Consider the following 15750-nt stretch of genomic DNA (forward strand, 5'->3'; position numbering starts at 1 on the left):
AAATTTAATACTTTTTTTTTGTCTTATTTGTTATTATCTCAAAAGTGTCATATTAAAAGAAAAATAAGTGTCTTATTAATTTTTTAATCTAATGTTAATTATCTCTTTCTAGTTGTATATCTAATAATATTATTTAATATAGTTGTTGTATTGTATTATTTTTAGTAAATAAGATTAATAATAAATTTAATTTTGTAAAATTGTTATTCCTTCTCATTTGTTTATAATATTTTTTTTATCAGCAAAAAATAACCTATAACACACTTATTATGTGATGGAAAGAATATTTAATTTATGGTAATTTACATATCCTAAGAAAACAATTTGATTAAACAATGAATACCTAATTTTGTGAAAACAAATAAAAATATTTAAAATATGAAATAGAGAAAAAAAACATAACTTTTGATGATAAATGAGATTAATGAGTCTATTTTCTATTACTTTTTTTTTTTTTTTTTTTTTGTGTTAGGACAATATGAAATAAGATGTCATATTTGAAGTTATATTTGTATGAATGAGACCTTCTTTATACATTGTTGAAAAACTAAAAAAAATATTTACAACTCATAATATCGCTAACCTTTCTCTCGGTGAAAAATACAATTAATCTGAAAGTAAGCCTTTTTTTTTGTTACATTTAGCATTTCTTTTGGTACGTTAAACGCTCTCTTCTTTATGACTAATTTTTATATAAAAAAATCTGATAAATCATTAGTAATTTTTTTTTAATTTTTTTTATTTCATAAAAATTGAACTCAAAACCTTATTTAAAAAAAATATTATTCGGACGAACGAGTTGTTAGTTAATCCGCCTCTCTTTACTCCACTTAAAAATTTCCACATTGAAAAATTACTATTACCAGTTTCTTACACTCTCGTTTCTCTGTATTATAAAGATAAAAACAACTAAGCATTCAAAAATTTAAAACATGGTTGCATCATAGTATGAGCCTATTGTAAAGCTTAAGATTTAATTTATCACTGCTAAGGGGCATTTGTTTGACACTATCTTCTTACGAAAGAAAATATTATTCAATGGACAAAGGACGAGCTTAATTCTAGCTCATTTCCTTTTCTTCCACGACGCTAACGAGAGTTCAGAGAAAACATAAAAGAAGTTACAAAGTCTCAACGAAGGTGAGACAATCTCTTATTCTCAAGTCTCAACTTATGCTCCCATCTACCACGTCACAGCAAATCCTTTACCTACAGGAATATTCAATCCCGTCAACCCTACCATCGATATATTTTCTTCACCACCCTGCCCGGATAAGTACTTTTGTTGAGTTGTACTAACTTGCACCTTTGATACGCCCATTGATGGTTTCCCATCAATCTCAATTTCTGGTACAAGTGTTCCATTTCGGTTTGACTTTAACCCCAACACTTGTATAGTGTCAATAACCCAACCTTTGTCTAAAGCAAACTTGCCCTCTTGCACTTCTGACCAAACTTTCACCTTTCCTTCTTTGACACTTGCATGGAAAACAACGTAGGTTGAATAGCCATTTCCAACCTTCATTTCTGGCACCTCATCATCATCAAGGAATAGGTCCCCTTTGGCTTCTGATCCTTCAGTTGCACCAGCAGGGAAGGTCACAATGAGGCTGAAGGGTGTCATTCTAGCATCCTTAGTGACCATTCCACCCTGTTGCATGGGAAGAATTGCATTCTGATACACATGCACATTCACCACATGCAAAGGTGCATCAAGGGTAACATTGTTTCCATCTTTTGACACAATGGTCTGAGTTAAATCAAACAGACTGTACCATGTTCCAGGAGGGAAGAGTGCCGTGACTTGTGTTTTTCCTTGCTCAAGCACAGGAGAAATCATTAGATTGCTCCCTATTAAGAACTGAGTGCTGAGGCCATAGCATTCAGTGCAAGTTGGAAATGAGAAGAAAAGAGGCCTTGCAATTGGTGCTCCACTAATATGAGCCTCATAGTTAAGGGTGTATAGATATGGGAGGAGCTTATACCTCATACCTAAAGCATTTCTAGCAGATTCAGCCACTGATTCCCATTGGTAAAGTTCTTGTCTAGGGGAGTCAAAATTTGCATGGTCCCTTGAGAAAGGGTAGAAGGCACCAACTTCAATCCACCGATTGCAGAGCTCTTCATGAGGTGTGGTTTCAACTGAAAAGAAACCACATATGTCTGAACCAACCATAGGCACCCCAAATATTCCAAAATTGAGCATTGTAGTTATCGAGTATCTTAAGTCCTCCCACGTGGCCCTAATGTCACCACTCCAATGTGCAGCATATTTGCCTGAACCCACATAAGTGGAGCGTGACAAAATGAAAGGCCTTTTTCCTTGAAGCCCTTGAAGGGCCTTGTGAGTTGCAATGGCTTCAGAGAAACCATAAATGCTGTGAGCATCATACTCCAAAACACCGTTGTAGTGAACTGCACTAGTGGCTATGGTTCTCGAGCCTATAGGAGCCTCTACTCCTGAAGCGTTAATTTTGTAGGGAGGATCATCCCACCTTGTGCTTGTGTTGGTTGTGCAATCTAAGCAACATGACACAGAAGGTTCTGTTCCACTTGGACACTTTCTTCCCTTAGGAATTTTGCACTTTCCGGTGCAGAAATTTGAAATCTCATTCATGTCAATCCATAGGCCATCAACAGGGACAAGTTCATGGAAGCGACGGATCTCATCACCCCACCAGGAAACTGTTTTTGGATTGAGAAAATCAGGGAAATACACTATTCCTGGCCAAACTTGAGCCACGAAGGGTTCCCCTTCATACTTGATGAAAACATCATTAGCCATACCCCTTTGATATACACCGTAACTGGAGTTAACAGCAATTCCTGGATCAACGATTACTATGTATTTCATGCCAATGCCATGTATTCTGTCCAAGAATTCTAAAAACTTGGAACGAGGGTAGTTAATTGGATTGAGTGTGAAGTCCTTGAGGCCATCCATGTGATCAGCATCATTCCATATCACATCAAGTGGGATTTTCGCCTTCTTGTAGTTTTCGACAACATCTTCTAGCACAGAAAGGTTGTAATAGCCCCACTTGCATTGGTGGAATCCTACAATATAGCAAATAAAATAAGTTAGCATGTTGTTCAAATGCTTTTTACTAACAAATTATCTTCATCCTAATGATTGTTCTGGCAGACAAGCATTATACTTGGGAAGTAAACCATTTCTTGTGTAGTTTTAAGCTAGAACTGGAAGCAAAGCATAATGATCAATGCTACCCTTTACTAACCAATATATTACACTTATTTGTTAAGTAATGTGGAAACGTAGAAATGGAGAAAACTGAAAGACAAAAAAATTAGAGTAAATGCTCGAGTTACAACACAATCTTTTGCAATTTTCATCCAATCCATTTTCTCCTTGTTATTATATGTATGGCTATGCATTGACATAAACAGAATGAGTTGCCTGTCCTGTCTTCATGATAAATGAATTAACTGACAGAATGATAGGTAATAATGGTTATGCAAAAATGATTCTTGAAATAGACCCACAAATTGATTTATAGTTTATTCATAATACATGCATGTCATAAAATCCAAAGTTCCTTGACAAAGTTCACGAGTAAAGATTATTTTATGTGCACTTGGGTAATTAGTACCATCTAGCGTGATAAGAAATTTGCTGTTGTTTTGTTATTAGTACAGAATATTCTGTACCAAAAAGAATGAATACATCATTCGGACTTTGATAGAAATAAAGGGTGGACCGCTGATATAAGGTTTTGTCCAATTTCGTTTTCTACTATTCATAATTTCAGTTTCTGGTTATTTTATAAATGGTTAAGTTTCGAACTTCATGTATGGCCATATCTTTTCATGTGGGCCTAAAAGGTATCAAATTACTAAGCAGGTAAAATTAAAATAAGACCAAAAAGCTATTTGCCAGTGTAAAATAATACAAATAGATTCCGAAATTAAAATAATTCTGTGGACCTAACTTTTACAAAGAAAGAAAACATCCCTACTATCGTTTAATGCCACAGATACGGTAAAGCCAAAAAACTGCTAATTGGAAACCATGTCCCATTGCTTTATCAAATGCATTACATGCACAACAAGGATAGATATGCTCCCATAATCGCACACATCAAGAAGCTCATTTAATTTACAATCACAGTTGAAAACATTACTAGAGTGTTTCCCTTTATTCAATGCAAGAATTAGTCTTTATCAAATAAGTATTTTAAACCTCACTTTTCTCAATGGGGAGTGGTTCTGTTCTGTGGCATCCAAATGACTAATGCAATGCTCAAAAAACAACATGAAACGCAATGATAAGAGAGAGTGAAAAGTAATTCATACCAAAGGCCCAATAAGGCATTGCAGCTGGTCTACCAATTAAGGAAGTGTACTGATCCACAACATTCAGAGGCGTGGGTCCAGCAAAGAAGTAAAAATCAAGCACCCCTCCGATAATCTTATACGTCAGAGAGGTTCCGCTATAGAATGTTGAAAAGTCAAAGAAGGTGGCTGCCAATGAAATCAAATTTGGCAGGCCACCGAAATCAAAATTGGAGGCACAGTAATCAAATTGAATTTGGAAACCGAATTCCAAATTGGAGGCCACCGAATTCACAATTTGATGGAGCGTTCACACTGCAATCGTTCCTTATAAATAGCAAGCCACTCCGTTCATTTTATGCAATCCAACGAAAGCAAATACTTAGCAAAGCGTTTGTATAGAAAAATTGAGAGAGAAGTTCTTAATTTTTCTGGGTATAGTTGGGTCGTGGGTTGTGAGTGGTTGTGAGTATTTTGAGAGATTGTGAGTGTTTTGTAAACATTGTTTATATTTCCCTTTTCAGTAAAATATCTGCAGCAGCCCGGAGACGTAGGCAGAGTTGGCCGAACTCCGTTATCAATTTTGTGTGTGCTATTAGTCCACAATTATTTTTGCTCCATTCTCAAATCTGAAGTTACGGGAAAGATCAGCGTAATTTTTCCTAACAACTGGTATCAGAGCTGGTTGTTTCTGTTAAACTTTGGCAAGAGTACTATTCATGTGAAAAGTATTTTTCGTGAATAGTACTATTCACGTGAATAGTGAATAGCTCATCGAAATTGCTGTAGAGAATACTGTTCATGTGAATAATATTTTGTGAATAGTACTATTCACGTTAATAGTGAATAGTGTAAATTGGTCAGCGTTACCAATTTGTCGGCAGAAGCGATCCGAGAAGTCAGATTTGAGTGGGAGCAATGGCGGTAGATGAAGGAAAGGTGAAAATTGAAAAGTTCGATGGTTTGGACTTTAGCTTTTGGAAGATGCAGATCGAAGATTATCTGTACCAGAAAAAGCTACATCAACCTCTTGAAGGAAAGAAACCAGAGGGCATGAAGGATGATGAATGGTTCCTTCTTGATAGACAAGCCCTTGGAGTTATCCGCTTGACATTATCTCGTAATGTTGCTTTCAACATTGCAAAGGAAAAGACCACAGTGGGTCTTATGACGGCTCTTTCCAGTATGTATGAAAAGCCGTCAGCCTCAAACAAAGTTCACTTGATGAGGCGGTTGTTTAACTTGCGGATGGCGGAAGGCGCATCAGTAGCGCAACACTTAAATGAACTCAGTACAGTCACAACCCAGTTGAGTTCAGTTGGAATTGAATTTGACGATGAAGTACGAGCATTGATACTTTTGTCTTCTCTACCAGAAAGCTGGAATGCTACTGTCACAGCTGTGAGTAGCTCATCGGGAAGCAATAAGTTGAAATCAGATGATGTTCGTGATCTGGTTCTCAGTGAAGAGATCCGACGGAGAGAGTCGGGTGAATCCTCAACCTCTTCAGTATTACATACAGAGTCAAGAGGGAGGGCTCCAACCAGAGGAAATGGACGTGGAAAATCAAGGGATAACAGGTCCAAATCCAGAAATCATCGTAGTTCTAACAACTCAAAAACTATCAAGTGTTGGAACTGTGGGCAGACCGGGCACTACAAAAATCAGTGCAAAAATGCACCGAAGAATCAGGAGGCGAAAGCAGAGGCAAATATTGCTTCTACCTCAGGAAGAGATGATGCATTAATATGCTCTTTGGAGAGCAAGGAGGAGTCTTGGGTGTTAGACTCTGGAGCATCTTTCCACGCTACTTCGCAGAGAGAATTCTTCGAGAATTATGTTCCCGGAAACCTTGGTAAAGTCTACCTTGGTAATGAACAATCTTGTGAGATTGTTGGTAAAGGTGTAGTGAAGATTAAGCTAAAAGGGTCTGTATGGGAATTGAAGAATGTCAGACATATTCCCGACCTGACGAAGAACTTAATCTCAGTAGGCCAGTTGGCCAGTGAAGGCTACACAACGACCTTCCATGGTGATGATTGGAAGATTTCCAAGGGTGCAATGACGATTGCTCGTGGTAAAAAGAGTGGTACTCTTTACAAAACAGCAGGAGCGTGTCATTTAATTGCAGTTGCAGCAAATGACAATCCCAATTTATGGCACCAAAGACTTGGCCATATGAGTGAGAAAGGGATGAAGATCATGCACTCTAAAGGAAAATTATCAGGTCTTCAGTCAGTGGAAATTGACATGTGTGAAGACTGTATACTTGGAAAGCAGAAAAGAGTCAGCTTTCAGACAAGTGGAAGAACCCCAAAGAAGGAGAAACTCGAGCTTGTTCACTCCGATGTGTGGGGTCCAACGACTGTCTCATCTATTAGTGGAAAGCAATACTTCGTGACTTTTATTGATGATCACTCTCGGAAAGTATGGGTATACTTTCTAAAACATAAGTCAGATGTATTTGAGGCTTTCAAGATATGGAAAGCCATGGTTGAAAATGAGACAGGATTGAAGATTAAAAAGCTCAGAACCGACAATGGTGGTGAATATGAAGACACCAGATTCAAGAAGTTCTGCTATGAGCACGGAATCAGAATGGAAAGAACCGTGCCTGGTACACCACAACACAATGGTGTAGCTGAGCGGATGAACCGAACATTGACTGAGAGAGCCAGAAGCTTGCGTATGCAGTCAGGCTTACCAAAACAGTTTTGGGCAGAAGCAGTCAACACAGCAGCATACTTGATCAACCGAGGTCCATCGGTACCATTGGAGTATAGAATACCAAAAGAGGTATGGAGCGGAAAGGAGGTAAAACTCACACATCTTAGAGTTTTCGGTTGCGTAGCATATGTGCATATCAGTGATCAAGGCAGAAATAAGCTTGATCCAAAATCGAAGAAGTGCACTCTCATCGGTTATGGTGAAGATGAGTTTGGCTATCGCCTATGGGATGATGAAAACAAAAAGATGATCCGCAACAGAGATGTAATCTTCAATGAGAGAGTGATGTACAAGGACAGACATAGTACTGATGCCAGTAACTCAGAAAAGAGTAGGCCAGTGTATGCAGAGGTGGATGATGTCCCAGAAAGTCCTATAGTTGAAACTCCTCAACCAGAGGAATCAACAGAGCAAAGTTGTGAACAACAGTCAGACACACCAGAGCCTTCAACTTCAGCTCCTGTGAGGAGATCATCCCGGCCTCATGTACCTAACAGGAGATACATGAACTATATGTTGCTGACTGATGGAGGTGAGCCTGAAGATTATGATGAAGCATGTCAGGCCACAGATGCCAGCAAGTGGGAGCATGCCATGAAGGACGAAATGAAGTCTTTGATCTCAAATCAGACGTGGGAACTAGTTGAGTTACCCAGAGATAAGAAAGCACTTCACAACAAATGGGTGTATCGAGTAAAAGAGGAGCATGATGGCTCCAAAAGATACAAAGCTCGATTAGTAGTCAAAGGATTCCAGCAAAAGGAAGGAGTTGACTATACAGAGATTTATTCTCCAGTTGTGAAGCTCAATACAATCAGAACAGTGTTGAGCATTGTTGCTAGTGAAGAGCTCTACCTAGAGCAGTTAGATGTGAAGACTGCATTTCTTCATGGAGATCTAGATGAGGAGATATACATGCACCAACCAGAAGGCTTCTCAGAGAAAGGAAAAGAGAATATGGTGTGCAGGTTGAAGAAGAGCTTGTATGGTCTGAAACAAGCTCCAAGACAGTGGTACAAGAAGTTTGATGGCTTCATGCACAAAGAAGGCTTCCATAAGTGCAATGCTGACCACTGTTGCTACTTCAAGAGATATAAGTCCAGTTATATCATTCTGCTACTTTATGTTGATGATATGTTAGTAGCTGGTTTAGATATGGATGAGATAAGAAGCTTGAAGCAGCGATTGTCAAGAGAATTTGACATGAAGGACTTAGGTCCTGCAAAGAAGATTCTTGGAATGCAAATCACGAGAGATAAGCAAAGAGGGATTTTGCAGTTATCTCAAGCAGAGTACATCAACCGTGTTTTGCAAAGATTTAACATGGGCGACGCCAAGCCAGTTAGTACACCTTTGGCTAGTCATTTTCGCCTATCCAAGGATCAGTCTCCTCAGACGGAGGAAGAAAGATATTTTATGGCTAAAGTTCCATATGCTTCAGCCATTGGAAGTTTGATGTACGCAATGGTCTGTACAAGGCCAGATATTGGCCATGCAGTGGGAGTTGTTAGCAGGTTTATGTCGAATCCAGGAAAAGCTCATTGGGAAGCAGTTAAATGGATTTTGAGGTATCTACGAGGCACCACAGAAAGATGTTTGCACTTTGGTAAAGGCAAAATAAAGGTGCAAGGATATGTAGATGCAGACTATAGAGGTGAAGTCGATCACCGAAGAAGTACCACCGGTTACATTTTTACTGTTGGTACTACAGCTGTCAGTTGGATGTCGCAGGTACAGAAAATTGTCGCTTTATCCACTACAGAAGCTGAGTACGTAGCAGTGACAGAAGCCAGTAAAGAATTGATATGGCTTCAGGGTTTGTTAACAGAGCTGGGATTCATCCAAGAGAAGAGTGTTTTGCATAGTGATAGTCAGAGTGCAATACATCTGGCAAAGAATTCAGCATTTCATTCTAGGACAAAACACATCGATATCCGTTATCACTTTATCAGATCTCTGCTAGAGGATGAGGTGTTAACATTGAAGAAGATCTTAGGAAGCAGGAACCCAGCAGACATGTTGACAAAGGTGGTGACCATTGACAAACTGAAGTTGTGCTCAACTTCAGTTGGCCTGCTAGAGTAACAGACCAGGGAAGGTTGCTGCATTGATTAAAGTGTGAAGACAGATTGAAATCAGTCTTCAAGTGGGAGATTGTTGAAAAGTCAAAGAAGGTGGCTGCCAATGAAATCAAATTTGGCAGGCCACCGAAATCAAAATTGGAGGCACAGTAATCAAATTGAATTTGGAAACCGAATTCCAAATTGGAGGCCACCGAATTCACAATTTGATGGAGCGTTCACACTGCAATCGTTCCTTATAAATAGCAAGCCACTCCGTTCATTTTATGCAATCCAACGAAAGCAAATACTTAGCAAAGCGTTTGTATAGAAAAATTGAGAGAGAAGTTCTTAATTTTTCTGGGTATAGTTGGGTCGTGGGTTGTGAGTGGTTGTGAGTATTTTGAGAGATTGTGAGTGTTTTGTAAACACTGTTTATATTTCCCTTTTCAGTAAAATATCTGCAGCAGCCCGGAGACGTAGGCAGAGTTGGCCGAACTCCGTTATCAATTTTGTGTGTGCTATTAGTCCACAATTATTTTTGCTCCATTCTCAAATCTGAAGTTACGGGAAAGATCAGCGTAATTTTTTTTCCTAACATAGAACACATCCATTCCATTGCTATTCAGCAACAAAACCCCATGTGCATAAGGCTTGCCACCTTTATTTCTGAGATCCATGTACACAGGGTGTTCCCCATACAAATCAGTATTGAGTGCAAGGGCTGTTACATCAGTGGCGTACAAAGTGTAAGGGTCATTTGGGTACAGCTTGATCCCGTGTGGGCGTGTGCTCTCACCCAAACCATACAAAGAAGCATCCTGCGGCAATTTGGTAGAAATTTCCAAGTACTGGTCCTTGAAGACCAGTGTGTTAAACTCGTCAGTATTTGAGTCAAACAAGGTATCCCCATTTGACTTCCTTTTCACTGCAAAACTAAACGGGTCTGAAGTGTAGCTGAAGACAAGGTCAGATCCATCGTAAGAATACTCTGACACTGCTATTAGGTTCCTCTTCCTCGACCACGCAATGTTTTGCTTTACATTTGCTGGTTGCTCTCTTGGCAATAGGTTGTAAGGAACCTCCCACCTTTGGTTCTTTGCGTCAGTGATGTGTACCCTCAAACGGTTCTCTGTCTCGTGCCTGCAAAACCAACAACAATGAAAGAATATTCAGAATATAACTACTAGGACAAGCTAGCACCACACACGTCTCCATCCAAAACCTTGTACATTCAATTTTTCTTTTTTTAATAGATCACAAGTATTTTGAAGTAATCATGTTCGAATATGATATAATTACTATGGACATAAGTATTTAATATAAATGTATATTAATCGGGACATAATTATTTCAACTTCGAGGTTATTAATTAATCCGGGTCAAACTCTTATCAGTGCATCCACGTCCTTGTTAGTTTATGCATTAAATATGAGTTATACATGTTACTTTTTTATTTTTATTTGACGTTTAAGATTTATGTACAAAATTTAAGAAAATAATTGATATTTTAATTTTTTAAAGTATTTATTATTTATTTTTTTATTACATTTTTTATATAGTTAAAAAAAATAGGTACATTAAAAATAAATAAACACATTACTTAATAAATACATTAATTATTAAGAATAAAAATAAAAAGAAATTAATAAATTATTAATTTTTTTTTAAAAATGATAATAAAAAAAAATAGTGTCAAGACAACTTAAAAAGACAACTAAAGAAACGGAGAAAGTATATATATATTTTAAGTGTTTTCGTGGTTAACGTGGGACTGAGTTGATTTATCTAAGAGTTTTAAGGAGAAAATGTGAATGCATGAGGATGGTGAGTAAGACTTACTTGACATAGAGTCGCAAAAGGGGAATGTCAGGGCCATAGATATTGTTGTTCTGGTTAACTTGGAGGAGCCCTTGAAGGGCACCATCAGATTGAGGGGCATCTTTAATGGATATGAGACGGTAGCCCTGGCCTATTTTTTGATAAGAAGAGTTACCTTCTACTCGTAGGAAGCAAGTAAGAAGGAGGGAAAAGAGAAATAGAGCAGCGAAGCGATTTGGAGAAGAAGCCATAGCACACACTAGTGTACCAAATATTCTTCGGAGGGTTCAGGATGACATAAATTTATATAATCAACTATATATTTTTTAGAGCTCAACTCTTTGTCCTTAATTCTTACATCTCTATCCATTTCCCATATAAAAGTCGAGTTACATGCTATTAAATTAACATGTTATAAAATTAATTTTAACGTTATCATGTCATTATATTTGTTTATATTTTATTTTTCTTACATTTCTATCTTTCATTATCTTTTTCATCTTCTTTTTTTCCCCTAATTTTAATTGCACACAATTCTATCTCCTCAATTGTATAATTAATCCTATTACAATCATAATTATCAGAAAATTTTTTTTTTTTCATTTTTTTCTCAATTTTGATTACCCATAATTTAAGATTTGATAATCTATTTTGAGTCAATTTTTTTTTCATCTTTATTTTCTATTACATTTCTTTTTTATCTTATGTATATTACATCTTCACACTCTATATAATTCATCTCTCATTCTCTTTATTTAATTTTTATCTCAAATGATAATCTTTATTAGAAATAGAAAACACTATTTTTTCTTCTTTTATTTTCACAATTCTCAAATTTTTACACTAATATGGGATTTAATATTCAGTTATAATGAAATTGAGTTTTTGATGATGTGTTTCAACGTGTATTCAACTTGCACCAGCTCAGCAACGTAAGAAAAGTGAGAATCTAATAAATATTTAAATTGTGAGAAAAAGAAGAAGAAGAAATAAATGTAAGTGTTTTAATTTTTTTTCCTTTCTTATTTGTGGATTTAATATATTAAACATTATTTTTTATTTAAATTATTTTTTAATATACACTCATTAATTTTGCAAGAAAATAATAATAAAAAAATTTATTAATGTTGAATTGGATCTTCACTTACATATTCATTGTCAATATAATTTATTTATTTTCTATTTTTATTAAAATTGAAGGTGACAATGGTATATTTCTATATAGCACTTTCTTTAATATTATTTTTATTGTCTTTCTAAATCATGTAAATTAATATTTTTATGAATTTCTCATTTTTTATTTTTTTTTATTTTCTTTCACATCACTCATATTTTTTCCTCTTTAATTATATATATATATATATATATATATATATATATATATAATTTTATACTTAAATAAGCCAACTTGAACATCTTTTCTCTTTATTATTGTTGTTGGATTCAGAAAAATTATTAAGTGGGAACAATAAAATATTATAATATTTTTTTATTTAAAATATAATAATTTTTTTAAAAGTATAGTTTGTAATAAAAAAAATTTAATATACTTATTTTTTTATAAATTAAATTTTTCTCATAAATATAGTGATAATTTCTCCTTTTTTTCTGTCTGATATTATATTTAAGTGTGATGTTGTAATTTTTAGTGACTTATTTAATTTTAAAGAAACAAAATGGTATAAATTATTAATATAAAAATATAATTATTATTTATTTCCTTTTTTATCGCTTTTAAATTTCTATGTTCATTTAAAACTAATATATTTTATGAGAACAATGCCTATTTTTTTATAAGAGCAAATTTATTTTTTTATTAAATATGTTTTAAGTAAAAAATAAATAAAAATTATGTGTGGCAATTACTCTCATTTCTCCTAATTTAGATCCTCTCCTACCAATACATAATGTACATATGCAAGATCAAAAGTGTTAAAAACTAAAATAAAAAATGAAAAATAACCTATATTTGTGATACCCTTCCTTCTTTCTCTTTTTCTCCCCTCATTTTTTCACTCTTTCACTCTCACTCACTCTCATTTCCTTTTCTCTCCTTTCCTGGTGGCTGATTCCTTCTTCTTTGTGGTGGCTGTGGTAAGCTGGGTTGCTGAGTAGGTGGAAGAGCTTGTGGACGCACAGATTTCCTTCTTCCTCCTCCGTTCACCATCTTTTCCGATCTTCTTCTCCATTCTCTGCGATCCCGAAGCTCGGATTCTTCACCGAGGTAAGGGAAGCTAGTTACTTTGCTGTTTTTGGTTGAGAATGAGTCTTAGAAACTCATTTGCTGTTTGTTGGTGGTTGATCTTTGGTTGAGATTTAAGAAAAACTAGTTTTCGGGGTTTTTCGGGGTTGGGTGAAATTTTGGGGTTTTCCCTTGATTTTGGATGCATGTTGAAAATGAGTTGTGTTTTCTTGATGTTTGATGGAAGTGTAAACTTTTGGATGGTTTGGGTGTTGGTTTCCTAGTATTTTTTGCAGGTTTTGATGAAATTTTCGAAGTAGGTAAGGGTTCCTGTTTGAATTTGCGTCGGGCGTAGTTCTTCGTGCCAGACGTGATTTGAAATGGGAAATCTCTGGGTGAATCGCGTCGGGCGCGGGGAGAACCACGCCGGGCGAAATAGACCCCTGTAGGTCTCTAGTTGAGAACTGCGCTGGGTGCGCTTTTAATGCGCCGGGTGCGCTTTTAATGTGTCGGGCGTGCATTTGATTTTTAGAATTGGACTTTATAGTCTTCATGAAAGTTGTAGCCTTGGATGTTAGCTTTCCAATGGCGCTGGAATCACCCAAAAAGGAGTTTTACTGTTTTAGTGAAGAGGGGTCAAGCTGCTAGCATTACTTATAGCTGTTGCGGTTTTTAGAATTTTTAACAAGGTAGATGAAGGAATTAGGACTTGGTGTCTTCATGAGAGTTGTATGAAATCTTCTTATCTTTCATATGAGATAAGGATGAGTATGGTAGGAGTAGTATAACTCCTGATGCACTGTTTTCTGTGAAGGCTTCCATTTCACTTTTAGTGATTTGGTTAAGTTGAAAATTGTTTTAGGTGCTTAGGTGTATTGGTGTTGTTTGGGTGAGTAATTGACAAGATAGATGAGTTGTAAACAAGATGGTTGGGTCGTATTATGTGTTAATCATGCTGTTTTAAGCTGTTAATGATGAATGTTATTGAGCTGAATGATGATATTGATGTGCTGCACTGAGCGCGACCCTTGTCGCGCTGGGCGTGAGACTCCTTGGGAGTCTCTGCCTCGAGGGAGCTGGGCGCAATTTGGTTTGCGTTGGGCGCAAGACCAAGGGAGGTCTCTGCCTTGCCTGCGCTGGGCGCGGGTTGGGGCACGTCGAGCATGTGAGACTCCTTGGAGTCTCTGCCTGGCCTGCGCTGGGCGCAATTGGGTATTGCGCCAGGCGCGAGAGAGCTTTGGACTCTCTGGCTAACTCTCGTCCGGCGCAGGCACGCTTGCGCCGGGCGCGCTGGCCCTGGAGCCCTCTGGTTGTGCCACGCCGGGCGCGACCATGAGTGCGTCGGGCGCGTATGAGGATGTGAAGTTATATGTTGAATTTGCTGATAATATGGTTTTATGCTGATTAATGCTGCCAATGTCGTGTGATAAAAAGTTGTGTTATGATGTGTGATGCTAATGCTGAACCTTATTGTTTGAGTCGAGCTGAATGATATGCTAATAGTTGTTGAATTATGCTGTAATTGCTGAGCTGAGATGTAATTGATAAATATGCTGTGCTGACTAGGTGTAAATGCTAAAAAAATGATGTTAAGCTGTAATAGATGTATATCGCTATGCTGAGCTGGGTTGTTATTGATGATTTAAAATGCTGATTTATAATATGGTTGTGCTCTAGAATGATGAGCTGAGTTGTGAGTAGTAAGCTGTGTTGAATACTACTTAGCTGTGTTGTATGCTGATTTTGTTGTGCTGTGCTGTGAGTTGTTTTGTTGTGCTGTTTATTGCTGAGCTGTATGTTGTGTTTAACCACTATTGTGGTGCTGTTATAGCCGCTATGTCGGTGCTGTTAGCCACTATTGTGGTGCTGTTATAGCCGCTATGTCGGTGCTGTTAGCCACTATTGTGGTGCTGTTATAGCTGTTATGTCGGTGCTGTTTGCCACTATTGTGGTGCTGTTATAGCCGCTGAGCGGTGCTAATATTGCTGAATTTGCTGTGGTGTAGTATAAGTTGTACGGGTGTGCTGATAGCTGTAGATGCTTTTATTTACATATTTATGTATGTATGTCGATTTCTTTACACTAGCTTACCCTTTGTTGTCTCCATGATGTTTGGACTGCAATGATCATACTATGTATGGGAGCAGAGCAGAGATAGGTTGGTGGCTGGCGGTAGGTCCGTGGCTGACAGACGAAGCTGATTTGTGTAAATGTTTTGTTGTTTTAGCTACTGGGTGTAGTAGCTTTGATGATTTTGTTATACACTCTAACTCTAGCCGGATTAGAACCTTGCATATACATATATTTTAGATTCTATATTATATACTTGTTCTATCTGTCTGGTGTTTCCGGTGTGCTGTGCCGTGAGTAGTGACTAGCTGGGTCGTTACAATATTTGTAAACTAAATTATGACATCTTTAATGAATAAAAAGTAATAAATATTTCAGTCAAAAAATAAAGTATATTATAGTAATAATAAATAAAATTAAGACAATTTTGTCATAAGATGAAAGAAATTACACGATAGAATAAAATATAAATGAAATATTAATATATTTTAACATATTAGATAAAAAAAGGCTAAACCCTATTTTGGTCCCTTATAATCTTTTTTTGTTTCAATTTAGTCCTTCATTAATTTTTGGTCTCAAATTGATCCCAAATTA

General features: G+C 36.7%; 1 protein-coding gene across 1 annotated transcript; it reads right to left on the reverse strand.

Moving 5' to 3' along the window:
- Positions 1-1171: 1171 nt before the first annotated feature.
- Positions 1172-11170, reverse strand: LOC109816908 (alpha-xylosidase 1). The gene is given in 11 exon segments (XM_083061040.1): positions 1172-3057; positions 4315-4605; positions 5321-5469; positions 5515-5797; positions 6828-6907; positions 6998-7242; positions 7329-7393; positions 7946-8099; positions 9000-9122; positions 9614-10223; positions 10923-11170. Coding segments are annotated over 11 exon segments (4116 nt in total). The 5' UTR covers positions 11153-11170.
- Between the last annotated feature and the right edge of the window lie 4580 nt (positions 11171-15750).

Source organism: Cajanus cajan, chromosome 7 (genome assembly GCF_000230855.2).
Source record: "Cajanus cajan strain Asha chromosome 7, NIPB_CcT2T_4, whole genome shotgun sequence".
Taxonomy (NCBI): Eukaryota; Viridiplantae; Streptophyta; class Magnoliopsida; order Fabales; family Fabaceae; genus Cajanus; species Cajanus cajan.